We start from the raw sequence: 23,508 nt of genomic DNA on the forward strand, positions 1-23,508 counted from the left end.
TCAAATCACTGGTTTAGATTAAAAGAAAAATTGTAAAACTCCAATTAAATATACAAAGACAAGAACATTCCATGCTGGTGTTTATTTCATCTTAGAAAAGCGATGTCTTGGTCCTCTCACGTGGCCAGAGCTTCCGGCATGGCGTAATGTCAGCACCCCGTAAGGTGAACACTTCCTGGTCACTTTGTATCCAAATGTCTGTTTTTCTGATTTTTTTTTTTTGGTGGGAGTTGGCATCATGTAAATTTAGTCCTCATGTGGTTTAAACATTTTATTCATTTTACATATATCTTAGACTGTTAAGTATTAATATAGCACAAACCCATGATTAAAATCTAAGCTCAAATTTAAGCTACCATCTATGCCTGGAGTAAATGATCCCAGGGTTAAGTCAATGGAGTTGGAAAGTAAGTGTGATTTGTGTTTGACAAATCTGAGACCTAGACAGAGCCCTCTCGGGGTTTTAGCATACTGAAGGTGGAGCACCTTGTGACGTTACTTGTTCTAGTAACAACTTCCCTAGTATAGACATCTAAGCGGGGCTGGGCACGTTGCTCAGCAGAAGTGTTGCCTCCACGTGACAGTCCTTACATAAAGCCCCTGCTAAAGGAAGATGGAGGCCCCAGGAAAACAAGTGCAGTTCTGTGTAAATGAGCTGCTGCAGACAGACAGAAGCCAACAAGCAAACAAGGAAACTCTTAAAGGTCTGTTGGCTCTTGGTGGCCAGAAATGCAAGTAGGAGGAACTTCTTTTCATGTTAATCTTCTATTGTCTGTTTCCCAGGAACAGGAAGATAATGTTACCTATAGGCAAACGTCACTTAGACGATGATTCACTGGCCTTTTTCCCTCAATTATGCCACAATTCAAGGTAGTTGTGTGGGTTCAAGGCATCCTCCTCCTGTACTGTGGGCTGTTGTGAGAGGGGAAGCCACCAAACAATGATCCTGAACGTGTTCAGAGCACAGATCCGCCTCGCGCACCTGTGGTGTCTGGAATTCTCCCTCCTGCTCCCGGGACAAACGCCTCCCGCTTCCGTGGTGCCTGGAATTCTTCCTCCTGCTCCCAGGACAAATGCCTCACGCTTCCGTGGTGTCTGTAGAATTCTCCCTCCTGCTCCCAGGACAAAGGCACACACTCCAATTCTGTCTGCAGTTGCAGAGCATTCCCAGCTCCCATCTGAGAGAAAACTGAGGCCAAGCCCCAGCCTTCTCCTGGGCCCATTCTGGGAAATTGGGTGAGGAGCTGTCCTCCACCATCTCCACGGATGCGCTGAGAATTAGCGATTTCATTAACTTTTGAATTTGAGGAAACTGAGGGGCCAGGAGATTCAGTAGCAGAGCTGCAACTGAAGCCCATGTCGTCTGACTCCGAGTCCCACCTCCTGGCAGTCCCATGGGCCTAGGATGGCCCTGGAGGAAGTAGGTGTGCCTAAACCGCCTAGAGAAGGTGGGGTTGTACCTGCCTCTTAGGGGTGGTGTTTTCTGGCCTCCACATAGCATCTGAAACATCCCTAAGTACATTTCAACGAATGTTTATTGGCTGTGATGTTCTATCAAACAATCCTCTATCCGCTGCTTTGTCGACTCTCCGTCCTCAGTGAACAGAGGCCCTGTTGACCAAATGCCTACAAAGGCTTCCGTGTCATTCACAGTCATCCATGGGGCTCCTCTTTATACTCTTGTTTTCAAACTAACAGACTGTTTCTTAAGTGTGTCCTCAAAATCCTGTTTTCCAGACCCCTTTGCTCTTTTTTCCGACCCCCCAGGCCCACTCCTTCACCTGTAGTCTCCCTTTGCTCTTTTCTCCGACCCCCAGGCCTTCTCCTTCACCTGTAGTCTCCAGGTCCCACCAGACAGGCCTGCCCAGGGGTGCTCCTCATTCTCTCTGCCCAGCCGTCCCACAAGCGTTTTTCATAGGATCAGGCAAGCAGCAAGAGCTCCAAGGGCCCTGGAGTTGTTCCAATGCAGAAGTCAAGTCCACATTTTCCACAAATGATGATGCTCCAGGAATCCGACTCCCACTAGAACACCCTGTGGCCTCTACGGTTCCCAAATGGCCTCTAATCACAAAAGAACATTCACTGGGCACCTGCTATGTACCAGAAATTACAGTGAGTATTTTACATCTATAATCTCACCATCCTATGAGATTATTGGTATCCTGACTGCAAATGAAGATGCGCGGGCACGGAGATGCTCAGCTGCCCGTCTTGTCAGCGCCTGTGCTCACCTGGAGCACTTCCACTCTGCTCTTTTACAATAATGCGCAAAATCGAAGCCTCCAGCATGGCAGTCAAACGGCCGGACAGTGTCTACCTATGCCACTCCAGTGTGCTGTGGGGACTTTCAACAGGGATCCCAAAGGCCTTACCTGCTGTGAAATGGAGACATCACCAGGTCCTGAAGAAGACAGTGAAGAAACAGGCTTGACGTCATGCAGAAGAGCCAGGAGCAAGTCTGCCTTGGAGAGTCTCAGGTCCCACTGCCAAAATCCGGAGAGGCGGCTCCTCACCAGGGGGCCTTGGGAACCTTGTAAGGTGGTGCTTGTCCAACCCTGTCAGTATCTGCCCTCACACAGGGTGCAAAGCTGTTTAGTCAGAGGGTCCGGAGGGTCACAGGATCCATTCTCATGCGGGGCATAGAGCTGTTTCGCCAGAGGGTCAGTGAGGTCTGTGCTCTGCCCCTGGGCTCCGGGCCAGACACCCACCCTAGCACCACTTTGGCCTGGAGGCCACGAGGTACACTGCCCTTGACCACATGTCTCCTGGGATCCCAAATCCTTCAGTTTCTCATAATCCTGCACTCACCTGTTATTGGCCCTTTCTCGCTGGAGCTGTCCGTGTGCTCTGTCCGTGTGCTCACCCCCAGCCTTTCCCTCCCCCAGAGAACACAGGGCTCTCCCTTACAGCGTTTCCATCGTTTACAAAGTTCCAGATAAAGATGTGGACATATGACAAGTCCCTGTGAATTGTGGAAAACAGTTTCTGTCTAGGAAATTATTAATCATTTAAACATAATCCCAAATGCCAACGTGGAATTCCAGAAACCTAGTAAATTAGTAAATACCTATTTGAGTACATAGTCTGTCTCCGAGGCTAAGGAACAGTGATAACTAAGGCGTTCCTAGCCTCGAGGTACAGGTAATTATGAGGAAAGACATAAAAGCTAACCAGCCTGGCACACTCTCACGCATTCCTGCACATTTAAGGGAAACTGAGATGGGTTCCAGGAGGGCGCACCTCAGGGCAGTGGCCTTGAGGCCTCCAGGTCGGGATGGCACTAGGGTGGGAATCCGACCTGAAAGATACTTTTCAAATATGTATGTACTTATCAAAGCCTAAAGATAATGAGTAAGTCATGTCTGAATTCTGACAAGGCAGGGTGGGTTGGAGCCCAGGAGAGAGGAGGCGACGCTGAGCCACTGCATGAGGGATGGTGAGGGTCTCTAGGAGGTCATGCAGAGAAGGATATTCCGAGCAAAGGACCAGTATTACAGAACGTCTTATAACACCAACATCAATGCACATTTGACAGTGAATAATTCAGTTTGGCAACAGTTTCAGGTCTAAGCCGATGGGAGCAGCTACAAACGGAACTTGCTTTAGGAGTCCCGTTGAATTCAGTATAAGGGGGTAAAATTTTATTTGCTGGAAAACGGGTATTCACCCAAGTGCAGGCTTAGCTTTTAGCCTAGACAGCGGGCTGCTGAGAGACGGCAGGTGTCGAAAGCGCACTTGGATGGTGACAGTGGCAGCCGGGAGAAGAGCTGGTGCAGGTGAGGAGAGCAGCAATGGGGCCGTGACCAGCAGGGCCAGGAGTGGGAGGGGTCCCTGGGGAAGAAGGCAGGTGCTAAAGAGGGAGGGCCTGGGATGCAGCAAGCAGCCAGGGGACATCATCATCCGGCATAAAGAAGCCCACCAGGAGGAGTGGGCCTTAGATTCTGTCTAAACACATTAACTTTGGGATTCTTATGATATATTCAGGTGAGCAAAGGAGGAAGGTGAGAGGAGAAAAACAGCTTCCAGAGTCACCAGCAGATGAGCTGTTCCAACTCATTCACGAAAAGAAAACGACACTTTTAAAAATGGAAGATGGTGGCTGGGTGCGGTGGTAGCTCATGCCTGTAATCCCAGCACTGTGGAAGTCTGAGGCAGGCAGATCGCTTGAGGCCAGGAGTTCGAGATCAGCTAACATGATGAAACGTCGTCTCTACTAAAAATACAAAAATTATCCAGGTGTAGTAGTGCAAGTCTGTAATCCCAGCTACTCAGGAGGCCGAGGCAGGAGAATCGTTTGAACCTGGGAGGCGGAGGCTTCAGTGAGCCAAGGTCATGCCCCTGCACTCCAGCCTGGGCAGCAGAGCGAGAGACTCTGTCTCAAAAAAAAAAAAAAAAAAAAACAGGAAGATGGATCCAAATCCTAAGAAATGAACTGTGGATGTGAGCCCTGAGCAGAGCATGGAGCTGTAGCTCCAATGCCCAGGAAAGGAGGGATTGCTCCCCTCCCTCCAGGGCTCGGGAAGGGCCTGCAAATGAACTCCTATGTTTCTAAAATTTGGAAGGAGAAGACGAGGGGGAGCGACTTTTTGTTAGGTTCAAATCTGGGCCCTAAAGAAGGGGTCACAAGTGCAGATAAAGGTGAAAGTCAGGATCTAAAATCACAGAGCTCCTTCTCTGTGCCCAGCATTGTATGTATCATGTTATCACTTCCAGTTTTCACAGCCGATGATGCAGGTATTTCTGCCCCAAAATACAGATAAGGAAGCCAAAGCACGGACACTCGGGCCAGGTCTGCACAGCCCATACATAGCATCGCCTCTTCCTTCTCTCCCTTGGCGCAACGCCTGGAAGTGGCCGCTCAGATCCTTCTCACAAATAGTCATTCTGTAGAGAATCTCCACTCTGGGGTCCATAGCAAGTACTGGCTTTCCATCCTATGTTATAAGCCAAAAAGGGAAGTTTTAAATACTGAACAAGTTCTAATTCCATTGCTCCTAGAGTTCTAGTGCTTAGTTGGTGGGTAGGGAAACATTCCCTTGTTTTCATCAAGCATGAAAAGTAGCAAGAAGTAAGCAGTATAAAGGTTCCAGCCATGCATTAAGATGCTACAGTGAGAACAGGGTGCTGCGGGGGGCCCTGGACTCCTGGGGGTGTTCAGTGCTGAAGGGGAAGCTAGGTCCTGCTTTGCTAGGGATGGAACAGAGGCCCTGGGCTACGGCGTGTGGAAGAGAGGACCCCGTGGGGCACAGGTGCCGAGCTGCCCACCAAGTGAGTGGGGGCAGGTAAAGACCACGCCCCTCCAAGCACAGGCTTCTCACAGGTGCCCTGGGCTAGTGCCCCAGAAGAGACCACAGGGCCTCTTACCAACAGACATGGCTTTCAGATGAGAGCTCCTGAGCCCCAGAGCAGGCATTCTAGGAGTCTAGAGCAGCCCTGTGCCAAGGCCAAGGCTTCCTGGAGGCCACCGCATTGTCGGAGCCAAATCTTGTTGCAGATTTGTTCTGTTTGGTTTAGTTTTGCCCCCAGCCCAGGCCTCCATGGTGGCCCAGAGCTGTCCCTGGCTCCCAAGTCCACAGGGAGTGACTCAGGGACAGGGCAGGGGGCAGGGCCTACAGGAGCTCGGCCTCTGTGGTGGAGTCAGGGGCTCGGCTTCCCCCACAGCAATCCTACATCTGGGGAGATGGGATCCTGGGTAGGACTCCGTAATTCTCCCTGGGTAAGACACTTTAATTCTCCCTGGGTAGGATACCGTAATTCTCCCTAGGAAGGACACCATAGTAATTCTCCCTGGGTAGGATACCACAGTAACTCTCCCTGGGTAGGACTCCGTAATTCTCCCTGGGTAAGACACTTTAATTCTCCCTGGGTAGGATATTGTAACTCTCCCTAGGAAGGACACCATAATTCTCCCTGGGTAGGACATCATAGTAATTCTCCCTGGGTAGGATACCGTAGTAACTCTCCCTAGGAAGGACACCATAATTCTCCCTGGGTAGGACATCATAGTAATTCTCCCTGGGTAGGATACCGTAGTAACTCTCCCTGGGTAGGACTCCATAATTCTCCCTGGGTAGGATACCGTAATTCCCCCCTTGGTTCCTCTTTTCTTCATTCATGCATTGAATCACCCGCTCTGTGCAAGGCGTCGGGCTAGGAATTGGGGAACCGCAGATGAACATTCGCATGGTTTACACTCCCAGGCATCGCCTCTCAGAGGAGCCTGTAGAGGAGAGAACCGTGTGAGCCTGCAGCGGCCGCACTGTGAGGACAGCCAGGCCCAGGCTTCTTGCAGGATGCAGAGGCCACGCAGCTGGGAACGAGCCACAGACAAGGCAGGGACATCGGCCAGCCCGAAGGATGGCGGCAAGGGTTGCAGGGAGAGCCCAGCGAGGATGGCGGGGCCTACGAGTCGCGTGGAAGAACTCGGGTCCCCCTGAGGAAGTGAAGAGCCTCGGATGATGCTAAAGCGCTGGCCTGGAGGTGTTCCCAGCCCGGGGGCCGGTACTAGCACCGCGCCCGGAAGCGGAAGCCCCCGGAAGCGGAAGCCCCCGGAAGCGGAAGCCCCCGGAAGCGGAAGCCCCCGGAAGCGGAAGCCCCCGGAAGCGGAAGCGCCCGGAAGCGGAAGCGCCCGGAAGCGGAAGCGCCCGGAAGCGGAAGCGCCCGGAAGCGGAAGCGCGACAGACGAGGAGAGGCCTTGGGTGTGACATCAACGGAAACTGAGGGAAGCAAAACTCAGCAAGGACGCACCCCGTCTGCTGGCCTGGGGCTTTGGGTTGGTGACGTGGACGATGAGTCTGATTTTGGGGCATCCGAGCAGTTGTGCAGTGGTCAGTGGGGTGCAGGGATGGACGTGAAGTCAACCCACGCCGGCCTCAGAGCCCCAGCGACCTGCAGGCAGGTCAGGAGCCAGAGGCTGGGGTGGGGGTGGAGGAGGCCAAGGGAGGAAGGAAAGGTCGGGGGAAGCACAGGCGGGTCCCTCTTTCCAGATTCCCTCCTTTAAGAGGGCGGGGAGAAGAAAGGCCCCAGCAGGCAGCGAGCTCAGGTGCCCTCGCCTCGCCGCCTCTTTCCTCTTCCTGTGAAGAGCGAGACAGGGGAAGGAGCAGGGCGATTCCCCGCTGGCTCCAGGAGGTGGGGCAGCAGGGGCCTGGGAGTGAAGGCGCTGTGGGGCCCCGACAACCTCCTTTCTGCCCAGACACGAAACCCGAACCTTCCCACACCCGCCTGTGCTGAGGTGCTGCCCCCACCTGAACAGGGAGGAGGACGGCCAAGGCCTGGGAGGCAGGATGGAGCCTCCCTTTAGGGGAGTGAGCACTTCCTCCTGGGAATCTGCGTGTTTCCAAGAATCAGAACTGACCAAGAAAACTATCCCCGAGCTCAGGAAAGCCAGGGAGAAGAGTGGCCTCCCACCTGGACCCACCCGTGTGCCATCGCCGGGCCCGCGATTTCCACAAGACCCAATGGCATGGCAGGAGATTGCCCAATTTCTGATTCTTCAATTCTTTTCCAAAAATCCCATTTGTTTTATATATTATTTTATGTGGTGTGTATATGTTTCTGTTCCAGCTGAAAAAATTCCGTTTACAAACATGTCCAAAGCCTCTGTACCCAAGAGGTTGAAAATTAAATAAAATAGGCGTGTCCAGCTCCTACTCTCCCGTCTGCAGGCACAACCCGAAGCCTGGAATAAGTCACTAGCCCATCACTGTCTCCCAAGACACGAACCTGAGACGGAAGTGCTTGGGAAGCTGCTGTGAGAGACAGAGTACCCAAGAATGAGGCTGGGAGGCTGCTTTTTTCTGTCATGTTCACCCCCGACATGCACGCGTCCGTGTGTGCTCGCTCGCGCGCTCTCTGTCAACAAAACCTCCCCCAGCGTCTTTCCTGGTGACTCCCGACTGCTTCTGCCCCCTCCCCGTGGACCAGTTTCTCTCCCGTTCACAGCATCCTAGCCCACCCCAGTCTCCCAACTTTCTTGAAAGGGGACTGACGGTGCCTAGAGCCTTGGAGAGGACACAGGGAAAGAACTCTCCTCCTGAATTTTGACTTTGTGCCCAGAAGCACAGGTTTTGGAGAGAATCAAGTCACAGCCTCGTCGGTTAAGAAAGCTCACTGGGGCGGATTACGAGGTCAGGAGATCAAGACCATCCTGGCTAACACGATGAAACCCTGTCTCTACTAAAAAATACAAAAAATTGCCAGGCGTGGTGGCGGGCGCCTATAGTCCCAGCTACTTGGGAGGCTGAGGCAGGAGAATGGTGTGAACCCAGGAGGTGGAGCTTGCAGTGAGCTGAGATCACGCCACTGCACTCCAGCCTGGGCGACAGAGCGAGACTCTGTCTCAAAAAAAAAAAAAAAGAGGCCGAGGTGGGCAAATCACGAGGTCAGGAGATCGAGACCATCCTGGCTAACACGGTGAAACCCCGTCTCTACTAAAAAATACAAAAAAATTAGCCAGGCGTGGTGGTGGCCGCCTGTAGTCCCAGCTACTTGGGAGGCTGAGGCAGGAGAATGGCGTGAACCCGGGAGGCGGAGCTTGCAGTGAGCTGAGATCGCACCACTGCACTTCAGCCTGGGTGACAGAGTGAGACTCTGTCAAAAAAAAAAAAAAAAAAAAAAAGAAAGCTTACTGAAATCAACTGTGTGGGGTGCTTTCTGAAATGCGTTTCTTATTTAGCCTTTCAGGTTGCCCAAGAGCAAAGAAAAGTGGTATCAGGATAGCACAGAGCAAAGAAGATAAAGAAGATCAAGAACCCATCAGGTATGAGCACCAGTGGGGCTGAGAACCATAGCAGGGCTGCCATGTGGGGACGAGGCATTCAAGCAAAGCAAGTGTATGTCAACAAGAAAAAGAGACAGCGGGTCTTAGTGGCCATTCTTTGAGATTTCCACAAATGCAAGGTCAGATAACTTAGACCCAAACCAAAGCACATCTGCTGATTGGCTGAAAAGTTACATGGGCTGTCCAGCAATAAGCTGATATCCGTCAATCTGAGGTTCCATGTAACCCAAATCCCCAAAAAAAAGCCTTCCCTTTTCTCTTGGTGGGAAAAGCAGCTGAATTCTTGGGAATGGCAGATTGGTGAATGCTCCTGAAGGTACTAAATACAACATCACAAGCGGATGTTTCACTGGTATTCTGGCTTATAAAAATAGTTTAGTTATACCCTGCCTTGCTCTAAGGCAGGGCTTGGGGCCGCAGTGGACACTGAGCTTGGAGCCTGTGACTACCGCCGGGCTGCCCAAGGGGGTGTTTGTCCCCATCCCATGCCAGCCATGCCTGGGCCCCAAAAACCCACACAGTAAGCCTCACTTCACATCCCCAGAAAAAAGTTTTAATTAAAACAAAATAAAAATGAATTAAAGCATAAATTATTCAAATAAATTAAGATTTGTCAAAATAAATAGGTAATGCAAATTCTGAGGAATGCAAACTTTTCTGTTAATAAAAACAATGCAGGCAAACTCACTGCTCAGGACACATGAGGAGTGCTTAGGCCAGGCCCTGCCTCCTTCAGGCGCCTCTGCTGCCCTGGTGTGTGTCTTGGTCCTGCCATTCACAAGTTCCCAGGAACACACCTGCCCCGTGTCCCTGTGTCAGCCCGATTCCAGGAGACTTCATGAGACGTCTCTGCAGCTTAGGATCTTCTCTAGCTGGAAGGGCATTTTAAGGCCTCCAGAAGGCACGGCCAGACAAATAAATGTCTTCTAGCTCTTGAGAAAAGCACGAAACAGCCTCTTTAAAAATAATGCCACGACATCTTATTGACTTTGCATTTTTTCCACCTGAAAAGCCATGGTTCTGTCCCAAAGTGGTGTCTTTTAAACACACGCTTGTGTAGCTGCAAGTGCCTGCGTGGTCTTTTGTGTGCTGAACCCATCAGTCCCACCAGGCACATACACTTTGTTCCAGAAAATCCTTCCATCTGCAATGGGTCAGGCCTTCTGCGCAGGTGAAATAGTTCAGTGTTCCACTAGGTGGTGTCTTTTAGTGACTTTTCTTTCTTTCTCTTTTTTCTTTTCCTTTTGCCCAGCCAGGAGGGCATGGTTGTTCTTTTCTTCTTCATGCCGGGTTATTCTGACTTTGTTACAGAAGCCACCAGGCGACGGTGGCCAGACAATAAAGTGTGTCACCTCTGCCTGCCTACAGGTGTCCAGTCCCCGGGTGCGATGGCCAGGGCCACATCACTGGGAAGTACGCCTCCCATCGCAGCGCCTCCGGGTGCCCCTTGGCAGCCAAGAGGCAGAAAGACGGGTACCTGAATGGCTCCCAGTTCTCCTGGAAGTCGGTCAAGACGGAAGGCATGTCCTGCCCCACCCCAGGGTGCGACGGCTCAGGCCACGTCAGCGGCAGCTTCCTCACACACCGCAGGTGAGTGGCCGCGTCTGCGGGACCCTGGCTGGGATGGTGCCGCCGAGAGCCGACTGGCACGGCTGATTATGATGGCAGCAGGTGCCAGCTTCTCCCGTCACCTGTGTTTAGAAAGAAAAGGCTGAAAACTATCGTACCAACCTAACGAAATTCAAGGGTTTGGGGACAGTGTTGAAACATCTTAAACTTACATTAGGGAGCCCAGCCTCCCTCAGCCCCAACTATAGATGACCACAGCAGTTTTCCGTTTTTGAAACTAGAATCCACAGTAAGATATAGATTTTCATTTAAGACATGCACATGAGGGTCTTTAGATGTAGTTACTTATTTCACCCGAAATTCACAGGCAGGCGTCATTGGGGGAAAGAGGATGGCATTTGGCACGGCGGCTCCTGGTGAATGCCTGCACCAAAGATGCATGAGAACATTCCCAAAAAACCCCATCAACCTCATTCATTTTTGTTTGCTTCATTTAAAAAGAAATACATGCAGTTAGATTATCTTAGGAGAGGCCCGTTCTGTGCAGTCAGATGGTGCAGTCGGTCCCTCTGCGGGGAGTGAAGACCTGGGATGGGACCCGTCTCCAAGGCTCACGGCACCCATTACACTCAGCGTCCCTCAGCTTCCTTGAGGAGGTGGAGGGGAAGATACACACATCACATGTACGATGTGAAGGCCATACCCTTTGGGGAGATTTACAATGGTTTCCTTTCTGCTGCCCTATATGCCACTTTCTACGAAAATCACACCTGCGCCTCAAATCCATCTCAAACACAGAATGAACAAAGGGGTATGCAGGTTACAGGAATAATGGCATGTTCAGTAATAGGTGACTCTGACCCTTAAATGTTAAGGAAGATTTTTTTTAATTATTAAAGAAATTCCTGCTCAGGTAGAAAATTCAAACAATGTAAATGGGTTTAAAGAGAAAAATTGGCCAGGCACAGTGGCTCACACCTGTAATCCCAGCACTTTGAGAGGCCGAGGTGGACAGATCACCTGAGGTCAGGAGTTTGAGACCAGCCTGGCCAACATGGTGAAACCCCATCTCTACTAAAAATACAAAAATTAGCTGGGTGTGGTGGTGCACGCGCCTGTAATCCCAGCTACTCGGGAGGCTGAGGCAGGATAATCACTTGAACCCAGGGGGCGGAGGTTGCAGTGAGCCAAGATTGCACCACTGCACTCCAGCCTGGGTGACAGAGCAACACTCTGTCTCATTAAAAACAAACAAACAAAAAAGACAAAAAAAAAAAAAAGAGAGAGAGAGAGAAATTGAATGTCCTTTCCCCGACCTAATCCCTTCTCAAAGGCAGGCAGTTCCCGTCTTCTCTGGAACTGAAAAGCACCCCTATTTATACACATGGATCTCAGTGTCTCCCAGAACCCTGCATGAGGACAGGGGCCTCAGCTGCTCACCAGGATCACCCAGGGCCCAGCAGACAGGGCATTCCTTGTTAGGTGCACAGAACCCCAGGGTGTCACAGAGCCGCCTCACCCTCCCCATTGAGCCTGTTCCTGCACGTGCCACCTGGTGTCCTGTCCAGGTTTGATTGTTACAAAGAACTCCGCGTGAACGTCCTTGTGCACACAACTCCATGTCCTTGTGCAAGCAGATCTTCAGGATCTATTCCTGGAAACAAGAATGCTAGCTTTAAAATTTTGACAGATCGTGCCAAAATGCCCTCCAAAAAAGTGTCTACTTTCCCAAACCTTTCACCAGTAATAAAATGTTTAAAAATTTTATAAAAACCCTGCCCATATGACCTATGAGTAAGGGTTTGTATGTTTCGCTAACCTGACACAAACGAAAACAATTTCGTCCTCTCACGTGAGCATTTCTGCACTCCAGGGATGGCACTGGTTCAGAGCTGCCTCTGTGGAGCCTGGTGCTTTAGCTTTCCTCCTGCTGAGAGTTTGCCCATTTGATTTAAGCAGCAAATACCAGGTGCCAGATGAATGCTGTTCCCTCCCACTCCCCAGCCTCTGGTTGCATTGTATGTTAGGGTCAGAGGACAGCCCTCCACCAAGATCTCTGTCCTGCCCCTTTTTCCATGGGGGAGGGCTTAGAGCTTAGGAGCCACTGAGGTGGGAAGCAGGACCCCGCCCCATGACGCCCCTTCCCAAATGCCAGGCATGAATTTCTGCTGCTAGACCCTCACCCACACACCTCTGTCTACTCTCTTGCCAGCCTCACCTCAATTTCCACCCTTCCCTGTTTCTTTTCTCCAAAAGGGAGCCTCTTCCCCAGGGTCCCTGGCACAGAGTGGAGAGTATATTGAAATGCATGCGCTGGCCTTGACAAGCTGATGGAAACTTGGGGGCACAGGCTGATGGAATATTGGGGTGCAGGCTGATGGGATCTTGGGGTGCAGGCTGATGGAATCTTGGGGTACAGGCTGATGGAATTTTGGGATGCAGGCTGATGGAATTTTGGGATGCAGGCTGATGGGATCTTGGGGTGCAGGCTGATGGAATCTTGGGGTACAGGCTGATGAAATATTGGGGACAGGCTGATGGAATTTTGTGATGCAAGCTGATGGGATCTTGGGGTACAGGCTGATGGAATATTGGGGGCGGGCTGATAGAATTTTGGGGCACAGGCTGATGGAATATTGGAGCACAGGCTGATGGAATACTGGGTGCAGGCTGATGGAATTTTGGGGTGCAGGCTGGTCGAATTTGGGGGCACAGGCTGATGGAATGTTGGAGTGCAGGCTGATGGAATCTTGGGGGCAGGTTGATGGAATCTTGGGGTTCAGGCTGATGGAATCTTGGCAGGTTGATGGAATCTTGGGGTGCATGTTGATGGAATCTTGGAGTGCACGTTGATGGAATCTTGGGGTGCAGGCTGATGGAGTATTGGGGGCAGGCTGATGCAATCTTGGGGTACAGGCTGATGAATATTGGGGTGCAGGAATACTGGGTGCAGGCTGTTGGAATCTTGGGCCACAGGCCACGTCAGTGAGTAAAATCACAGCTTACAGGCCCATGTTACTCGGAGAATTTGCAATGCTAGAAGCTCCCTTCTCTGGAAAGCTGTATGCCTCTCACTTCCCTCCCACCTGGTTGCCACCCACCCTTGCCCCAGGGCTCAGCAGCCTCCTCTTTCAGGATCCCAGGTCCCTGGAGGGCCCACAGAAGTCCAGGCATGATGGAAATGACTCCAGCTGCCTGTGCTCCACCTAGCCTGCAGGGCCACAGCTTGGTGGGAAAGGCCCCAGGCTCCAGCCCCAGGTATCAGTATTCACGTGTATGCAGAGAGTGAAATGTCAGCATGCCAGGGGCGGCTCCTGCTGGAGCCCTGCCATGGGCTGGCTGAGCTACACGGAAATGTTGATATTCCTCCGTTTTACTAAAAGGCACCATCAGAACTCTCTGAACTGCTGGCTTCGGCGACCTCCAAGGAGGAAAGGGGACCTCCCTGTGTGTCACAGGGCTCTGGGCGTGTTTGCCCGGTGACCAGCAGCCCTGTTTGTGCAGCAAAGGAAAACCCGGAGTAGTGGCATAAGGGGAAAGGGGCAGTCCAGGCCTGAGCACACCGGACCTGGGTTCTGTTCTGTTCTGTTTGTTTTTGTAGTTGTGGTAAAATATTAACATATGGCATGGAATTTACCATCTCACCCATCTTCAGGTGTATGGTTCAGTAGTGTTAGGTATACAGATGGTCCTCAACTTAGAATTTTTCGATCTTACAGTGGTGCAAGAGCAATACACACTTGGTAGAAATGGTGCTTTGAGTATCCATGCGACCATTCTTTTTCACTTTCATAGAGTATTCAATAAATTACATGAGATATTCAACACTTTTGTGTAACTAGGCCTTGTGTAAGTTGACTCTGCCCAGCTGTAGGCTGATGTAAGTGTTCTGAGTGCATTGAAGGTGGGCTAGGCTAAGCTATGATGTTGAGTCAGTACAAGTATTAAATGAATTTTTGACTTAAAATATTTTCAAGATACGGTATTTTCAACTTAAGATGGCTTTATGGGGATGCTGACCCCATGGTATGTGGAGGAGTACCTGTATCCATCCCCGTGGTATGTGGAGGAGTACCTGTATCCATCCCCGTGGTATGTGGAGGAGTACCTGTATCCATCCCCGTGGTATGTGGAGGAGTACCTGTATCCATCCCCGTGGTATGTGGAGGAGTACCTGTATCCATCCCCGTGGTATGTGGAGGAGTACCTGTATTCACACTGTTGTGGAACTGATCTCTCCAATTCTTCCATCTCCATTGAAACACTGTCTCCATTCAACACTGACTCGCCCTTCCTCAGCTGCCTAGCCCCTGGCACCCACACTGTGCTTTCTGCCTCTGTGAATCTGATGCTTCTAGGAACCTCCTATAAGTAGAATCCCATGGGGTTTGCTTTTTTGTGACCGTCCTATTTCATGGAGCCCCATGTCCTCAAGGTTGTAGCACATGTCCAAGCTTCCTTCCCTTTTGAGACTGAATAATATTCCATCATGTGTTGACTATGGTTTTTCTCTGTTGAGCAAGCCTTCATCAATTTTAATAGATAGGCAGAATATTATTTTCTGAAAGTGTAATAATATGAATACCCAGCAAGAACACAGCTAAGCGCACAGAAATACACTCATTAGAAAGTCTTAGACATTTCTCTTTCCTTGGAAGCCCTGGCCTTGCCCAGACTGCCAGGACTGCCTGGTGGTTTTCCCAAACCTGGTTAGCAGGAGCCTCCCACAAAGCCCCCGCGGGCACGTCAGGATTGGAGTTTGGAGGGCCCCTGTGCATCCCACCCACTGCGCAAACAAAGCAGCGGTTAGAAGCAGCAGCAAGAACAGATTGAAATAGAAGTTGCCTGTTTTATTTCTCTTTTACCCCAAACTGTGGCAATCTAGCCAGATGATGAAGAACTGCTTTCAAGCAGGTGCCAAAATAGAAACAGTAGAGGAAGCAGGAACCAATGTCCATGGTTTGGGGCCCTGCTCACATGCCCAGCCCACTCCCGGCCCCAGGTCTCAGACCTGACAGGAGCCCCTGGCCATCCACCCCATTTGCTGTGAAATCGTTTCCACTTCACTTCATGGGGAGTCCTGGCACAGCCGCTGCTCTTTCTGCGTTGAGGGTTAGGCAGGAGGGCTCCTTTCCCCGATCCTGCTCCCTGAGCTGAGTCGTGTCTGAAAAAAGCAGAACTGATGTAAGAGAAATAGAAAACATTTTATCTTTAGGGTTGGCAAGGTCTTTCTAGAAAAGCAGTGTCTAAGATGAAAAGTCAAGGCCCCATCCCGGCTCCTGGACACACACATACGTGGTGCCATGACCTTTGGGGCAGATGCCATGTTGTCATTGTAAAAGCAGCTATCATGAGACCCTCAGGTCAGGTGTAAAGGCCAATCCCTCCCAGAAAGGAGGGGGAGAACTGGAGGCACATGGAGAAGCCCAGGACGGAGGAGTCAGGGAGAATTCTACAACGACAGAAGTCAGGTAGAAAATGTTGATTTTATACATGAGGAAGCGGCAGAGCGGACAGCTCAGGACAGGAAGGTGTCCTCAGTCCCGGTGAACACAGACTGAGGACAGTACCAGGCCATGACCAGGGACTATGAGGCCCATGCAGACCCCCAGCAAGCGTTCTGGACAGGTGCTAAGGCCAAGCCACACAGCAGACGCAGCAGAGCCTAGGGTGGTGATGGTGAGTAAGACCTAACACTCACTCCCCGAGCCCAGAACCTCACAGTGAGGGAACAGACTCACATAAGAGCCTCGGATGCGGGCACTGGGGCAAGGCCAACCACGGGACAGATGCAATGCCACTGGCACACACTGTGGGGGACACTGGCTTTAGACTCAGAGAAATCTGAGGAGGCTTCCTAGGAACTTGAGACCCTTGGGGTCTGTGCCCGAGGAGAGCTCAACCTGCAGCTCACCCTCCCCCTAAGCCGCCGACAGACGTGTCATTCATTCATCTCATTCGGCCGACACAGACAGACATGCCTCCACCAGCACCGATGATCTCCGTCCAGGTCTGATTTACAACGTTGAATACCGTGGCCTGCTCTTTAGAGGAGAGAAGAGACCATCTTTTAGAGAATGCTGTGGACTGGGGTGAAGGAGATTACAGATGCTGCAACATAGTGCCAGGCCAGCGATCAGCAACACAGAGGAGAAATGTCTAGTCCAGATGGGGTGAACAGGCCAGGGCCCTTCAGGAGCCAAGACAGGAGCTGAATTTTGAAAAAAGGCACAGCTCACCACAGGGAGGAAGGTTACATTGAGGGCTTTAAGTGACTCTTGGAGTCTGGGCTTTGAATGCACCACCTTGGTGGCCGTGGAGGAGAGCTGGAATGGATGGGCAGGCAGACACCTTGAGCCGTTCCCGCAGACCTAAGCGAGGCATGATGAGGGCTGGACCTCCAACATGAAAGGAAGGACAGATTAGAGGACTGTTTAGGAAACAGAATGAGCAGGGCCTTGTGGGTGAATCCCGGCAGGAGAGGTGGCCCCAGCCCCAGCAGCTGCACGGGTGGCAATGCTGGCAGTTGGGAACACAAGGAAAGAATGAAGCCTTGAACGCCATGGGTATCTTAGTCTGCTCAGCCGTCACAACAGAATACCCTAGGCCAGGTGGCCTGAGCAACTGACCTCTATCCCCTGTCCCTGGGCCGGAAGTCTGAGATCAGGTTCCAGCTGATCTGGTTTCTGGGGAGGCCTCTCTTCCTGGTTGGCAGACAGGGGCCTTCTCACTGTGTCCTCACAAGTCAGGGAGAGAGCAGGCTCGCTGGCATCTCCTCTCATAAGGACTCTGATCCCATCAGATCAGGACCCCACCCTTACAAGCCCATTTACATGAATTATTCCCTGAGAGGCCCCAGCTGCAAACACACCCAGGGGTTAGGGCTTCAACACAGGAACCTCCAGGGACACAAATACTCACACCATAAAAGTGGGGAAAGATGGTGATTTCATTTTAAATACGTGAACTTGAGATTCTGTGGGATTTTGAAGTGGGAATATCCACCAAGCAGCTGGTAACGGGCCTCGGGAAGTGTCTGAGGAGAGCCGCCGCGTAGGAATCGGGAATCAGCAGCACTCAGGTCACACTTGACCCTGCAGGTTCACCCCGGGACTAGGGGTCCAGGGGGAAGAGCATCAGCAAAGACACCCCTGGGAGACACACACATTTTGTGACAGGTGGAGGCGTAGAGGCCGTGGTGAAGACAGAATTGCATGGTGGCATTAGGGGAGCCAGGCGCCATGATGTACAGAAGCTTCCAGAGAAAAGAACACACACAATACTGGGAAAGTGGCGAGAGGCCGGTGTGGCGGAGAGTTCAAAATGATGCTGGGCTCATTTGGGGCATTGGCCGTGGGAATACAACTGAGGCACTTTGTGGAGAGTTTAGGGAAAAGATCAGGCACCAAAACCAGACTGAGATAGGACGAGAGTCAGATGGAAAGTTCAGGGGGTTGTAGAGGACATGACTAATGGTTCTAGAAATGCAGACCAGACGAGAGGGGAGGAACGACGTTGGCAGTAGCTGGAAAGGCGCAGGAGTGGGCAGGACCTCACAGGCAGAGAGAAATGTGGGTCTGGACTTTATCTGAAGAGGAGAAACCAGGAGGAAGAAATGGTTTAAAGATACAGAAGGCAGCAGGAGTACCAGGTGGAGACAGATCTTGGTGGAGGTCAGGAAGCCACAGACAAGCTGGACAAATGTGGCTGTAACTGCACTGGGGAGCTGGGGGTCCTCAGAGCACAGCTCCATCTGGGGGGAGCCAGGGGTCCTCGGAGCAGAGCTCCATCTGCTCCATCTGGACAAGGACTTCATGGGAGTCATTCACACACGCGTCGGGCACCCGAGTGGGGCTGCAGGGTGTGGTGGTGTCTGGGACACCTTCAGGAGAGGGGATTCCAAGGGAATCACGGCCATGCCAAGGACACACAGGGAATTGGAGACCACGTGTTGGCCACTGGAGGGAAGGGCACACTTTTGTCCCCAACACTCAGCTGTCAGGGTGTGGGGAAGACAGCAGCGTGGGAGCCTTACTCCAGCCCCATTGACATGCAGGTGCATGCAGGAGGTGCAGAGGGAGCAGCTCCAGGCCACCAACCACCAAGGGGCTGTGGAATTTGGAGGATCCTGTGAGGGAGGCCGCAGCCAGCCGGCAGGGAGGACAGAGCGAGAAGGCACACTCCACAGTTCCCCTAGGCCCAGGGAAGAGGCTCCTGAGGGAAGGACTCCTGCCACACTCCACAGTTCCCCAGGCCTGGCCTTGCTCCTGTCTCTGGGAGCATCTCCTCCTAGCCATCTCGAGCTGCCTCATCCCCATGGTGTTTCACACCTGTGAGCCCTTTGGGGTGCCGAGAACACCCTTTCCTCCATCTCCCCATCTGCCATGTGATGCCTCCTTATCTTCCAGACAATGTCAGTGGAGGCTGTTCAGGACTTATTATGGGCCAGACAGAGCTCTAAGCACCTCCGCATACCAACCTTCTTAATCCTCACAGCAGCCTGAAGAAATGGGCTCTGTAATTATCCCTGTTTTAAAGATCAGGACATTGAGGCAAAGAGAAGAGAACTTCCTGCCTGGGGTCCTGTGAGTGACGGAACCAGGGCTCAGGTCCAGGCTGCCTGACCCCCCGTGAGTGACTCCTTTCCACTATCTCATCTCTCCCTGACTCCGATCCCTGTGATGATCTTGGTGAAACTGCCCCAGCCTCCTCTCTGCAGACACTGTCCCTTCTCTTTCTGCCCGATACTAAGTAGCTGCAACATCTGTCATGCTCCATTGCAATGTCTGTGCGTGGGGACCTTTGTTCCTTCCTGCACATCTGGGGCACCTCGCTCGGCACTGCACACACAGCTCCTAAGAAAAGTTTTCCTGCACCATTGACTCAATACATTTTATAAGAGGAGATTTAAGTCTGTGTTGAAACAGGAAGCAGCCATGTGTTCGCTGGGTGCAGATGTGAGGAACCTAGGGCCTGCCAGGAGACAGGTGCAATTCACAGGTGTATGGGAAGGTCAATTCACAGGTGTATGGGAAGGTTGGAAGGTGAGAGATTCTAGTCCAGCAAAAGAAGTCAGGAGGTAAAGTTGGGGGAGAAGGAACCAGGGAGTGCTCTGCCCAGTCCTCAGCACCCCCAGAGGTGAGAGGCCCAACGCCATCTTCATGGGAGATCCTCACCAAGCGCTGGGCAGCCGGTAGATGCAGGGAGGATGGGGCAGAAGAGGGAGGGAAGTGGAGGGGGGACCTCTGCAGCTGTTGAGACTTCTCTCTCATGTGCAGTGCCCTGAGCATCCTTTTTTGCCACCACTTCAGTTCTCACTCCACTTCAGTGAAATTTAAGAAGAGTCTCCAAACTTAAAGTTCTAACTCTGAAAAACAAGTATTTTTAGAAGTAACTCATATCTTAAGAGTCTCGTCCACCATACATTTTTTAAAGTCCTTCCCTAGGCCCTCTTAAAACCTTTTCTGTCTGGAACATGTGAATTGTTCTATTTATTTTTTGGTTCCTCTCTAGTCCATTATAAATGAGAACATAACCTTTTATAGAATGTTTGTCTTGCTTGATATATCTCAAGGGAATTGTTGCAAAAATAAATCACCATATTGAGTACTTACTATGTGAGCTATTTTTTAAATCAATCATCTCATTTAATGGAAGATTAGCGAGAATAGGCTGACGGCCATGACAAACACACTTCAAACTATTTGAGCAGAGCTGAGGTCTACACACATCACAGTGCTGGACAGGCAACAGGGAGAAGGGCTCTGGCACCTTCGACACACTTTCATAGGGTTGTTTTTATTCCATAACAGAGAGAGGAAGAGAACGTGGAGGATCCCAAGAGGGAGGTGTTTAGGGTCTGGATCTGGAGGAGCACACCTTACCTCTTTCTCATTCCATCTGTAAAAACCACCCCACAGTGTCACCTAACACTGGGAAGCTGGGAATTCCATAAGTAAATCCTGCCCCAAGATGTCACCTACCATTAGGGAAGCTGGGAATTCCATAAGTAAATCCTGCCCCAAGATGTCACCTACCATTAGGGAAGCTGGGAATTCCATAAGTAAAACAGGCCCCCCAGTGTCACCTAGTACCAGGAAGCTGGGAATATGGTCTCCCATGATCCCAAACAGGACGCCTTCATGCTCTCTTGCCTCTCTGTGGTGCTGAGTAGCCATAGTTTTTACAGAACACAGGTAAACATTCAACCAACGCGCCCTGAGATCTGTGTGGTCCTGTTTTAGAGATGAGGGAACTGACTCGGAGGGCAAGCCACGCTCCCGGATGCATTGCCAGTAGGGAGAGACGCTGGGGCTTCTCCAGGGCTGCTGGGCCTCGTTTGTGGACACACCCGTGCGATCCAGGACAAGACTCTCAGGGCGCAGGGCGTCCACAGCGAGCACGCAGCTCATCTACTAGGATTCTGGTTTTGATCTCAGGACAGATCACTAGCTGGTGTCTGGAGGTGTGGGGGAAGTACAGTGAGGGGACCCTCCCCAGCTGTCCTCTCTAGGGGGGCGCCCTGCCTCTGGATCCCCAGGAGGGTGGTTCCTCATCTGCCAATTGTGTGGAGGGGAGGGTTCCTCGCTCTCCCTGTCATGGACAAGGACTGGCCACCCTGTCCAGAGACCAGATATATAGACAGGGCACACTCAGGAGGTTCCAGTTGCTCTGCACTGAAGTCTCTGATGATGATTCCAAATTCCACATCATCAGGGAATAAATATTTTGTGTGTCAGCAATGCTGATCCCTGCCGTAGACAGAGCCCTGGGGCCGTGTCACCTCAGAATGTTCCTCCAGGACTCTCCTGGCGCTCCCTGGATGCTCCCCTTTTCCCAACCAGAGCGGTCCCCTCAACTCTCTGAGATCCCCTTCTAGGCAGAGGGTGGCGGGAATGAGGACCACATTGCCAGGGGCTCCTCCAGGCCCGATGGGAGCTTTCTGTTTGACCCAGGCATGTTTCAATGGCATGCTTTGTTTTATAACACAGGAAGAAAGTTCTCCTGAGCTCTGGGTCCCTCTGTGATCTGCAGGAGGTGGAAGGGAGGGTGGCCCCAGCCCAGGAGTAAATGCAGCACAAGGGAGGGAGACAGAGAGCATTTCCATCCAGGGCTGAACCCTGCCGTGCCCCAGCTCCTACGAAGCCCCATGCCCCCATTCTGGGCTGGCAGCCCCTCACTATCAGCCCTTCAGTCATCTGGCCAGGTCACCACCTCAGGGAAAAGAGAGGAAATGTTGCTGCGCTGTGTCCAGGCCGTGATCTCTAGTCCTGGAGGCCAGGCAGGTTGACCCATCCAGAGCCCTGCAGGATGGGGAGGGTCTGGGGCACCAGCAGGGGTGGGGATTGCTAAAGTGAGATCCTCACCAGGATGCGCCTCCTCCTGCATCTGCTCTGGAGAAAGCAGGACTCAGTCAGTGAGCCCCACCCCACCCCACCACCTGCTCTCATGAGGAACCTCACTTCTGAGAATTACATTCCCGACCCCCACCCCATGCTCCCCCTGTCCCCACGCCACTCCTGTGGAAAACTGGCCTTACTGAACCACTTTACAAGGAAGCCTTCAGGGACTTGACTTCTCTGACCTTTGGAGTCAGCTCCCTGCTCTGCCTCAGGCCCAGACACCCTCCAAGGGGAGCCCTCCGCTTTCCCCGACGCCGGCCCTGCACTGACCCGGTACCTGGTGCTGCCTCCTAAAAGCACCTCAGACCCTTTGCTTCTTTTCCTTTAATCTCCATCTTTTAGTGTTTGATGGGAAGCAATTGGGAGGGAAAGAGTCAGATTCAACATCTGTCTCAAACTGTGAATCCCAAAGGGCCCTGTGAATAGCAGCAGTGAGAGGTGACATCTGGTCAACCTCCTCTGCCTGAAACAACCCAGTGTCTGGCCCAGCGCTGACCAGGGTGGAGCGCGACCCTGCTTTGTTTTTGCAGGAAGATTTCCTCCTGAAGCACTCCCACATTCGCCTGCCCCCCAGCCCTCCCCAGGGCCTGGCAAGCATTCAGCAGATGCTGAATGAAAGCACTGAGCTTCAGCAGGGCCCCCTGCACCAGCCCAGGAAGCCGAACTGTGTCCCATGCCCGAGCGCCGTGCTGGTCTTCTAGTTTGTTCTCCAAAGTGGCACAAACAAAGCAGCTTAAACCCAGGCCCTGTCATTAGCTCAGTTTTCCCATGGTGGAAGCCCAGGCTGGCCTAAGGGGGTCCTCTGCAGGTGGCGTCCCCCCTGGAGCTCACAGTCCAACTCACAGTTCATGCGGGTTCCTGGCAGAACTCAGCTCCTGAGCTTGCAGCTGTCAGGCCCGACTGTCCTGCTGGACATTGGGCAGAGTCGTCCTCCGCGGATGAGGTCCCCAGGTCCTGGCCACACAGCCGGTGGCCTCACTGCTTGGCAGCTGGGCTGGGGTCTCATAGGATGTCACCCTATCATGGGGGCAATGACTGTACTGTGTTCACAGGACCACCCACACTCAAGGACAGAGGCCCACGCACAGCAGGTGCACACGGGGAGACTTTGGGGCCACCTTAGGATTCTGCCCACTGGAAGGGGACTATCCAGCCACTGCGCTAGGATCTTCAGAGAAATAAAAATTTCAAGACAGTCTCTGTCCCAAGAAACTTGGCCTGTTATAATTTTATAGGGAAAACCAATATACAAACAAAAAATTAACAGTACAAACAAATAGGACCATTCTTATGTCCAATAAAGAGATGGGGAATCTGATCTTTTAAAAGCGGGTTCCCATATGTGAATTAATCTCAATTATACAAACAAAAAACTTTGACGTTCTCATGATTAGTATGAAGGTAAGACTGTAATTCCAATCTTTTGATTTCTCCAAATAATTTCTAATAAACATAATATTACTTGATTCTTAAGGGAAGAGTAAGTAGGTTTTCAGGAGTATGCCAACTTTTTAATGGAATTATGTTATAACATGTAAATTCTACCAATGTATCTGTTTTCTGTAACTGAACTAATTTCTGTCTCCTCCTCTACTGTATGGTGAGAGCTTGCTCGCCATAACTAGGTCGCTGTGGTGCCTCCCCACCATCTTCATCCCAGGTGCACCTTTGGGGCAGGTGGCAGCTCCTGGGGGGCCCCTTTCCCTGCCAAAGCACCAGCCTCATGGGCAGCTCCTCCACCTTCCCGGCTCCCAGCCC

At 51.8% G+C, this 23,508-nt stretch overlaps 1 protein-coding gene across 18 annotated transcripts in view; it reads left to right on the forward strand.

The window, feature by feature from the left end:
* MYT1L (myelin transcription factor 1 like) overlaps positions 1-23,508 on the forward strand; it is a 560,909-nt gene that overhangs the window by 499,562 nt on the left and 37,839 nt on the right. For all 18 annotated transcript variants that reach the window (XM_034952508.4, XM_034952504.4, XM_055108320.3 and 15 more), the window contains 2 exons: positions 8,675-8,758; positions 10,148-10,369. In XM_034952508.4, the coding sequence (XP_034808399.1) occupies positions 8,675-8,758; positions 10,148-10,369 (306 nt within the window). The remainder of the gene's footprint in view (positions 1-8,674; positions 8,759-10,147; positions 10,370-23,508) is intronic.

Source organism: Pan paniscus, chromosome 12 (assembly GCF_029289425.2).
Source record: "Pan paniscus chromosome 12, NHGRI_mPanPan1-v2.0_pri, whole genome shotgun sequence".
NCBI lineage: Eukaryota > Metazoa > Chordata > Mammalia > Primates > Hominidae > Pan > Pan paniscus.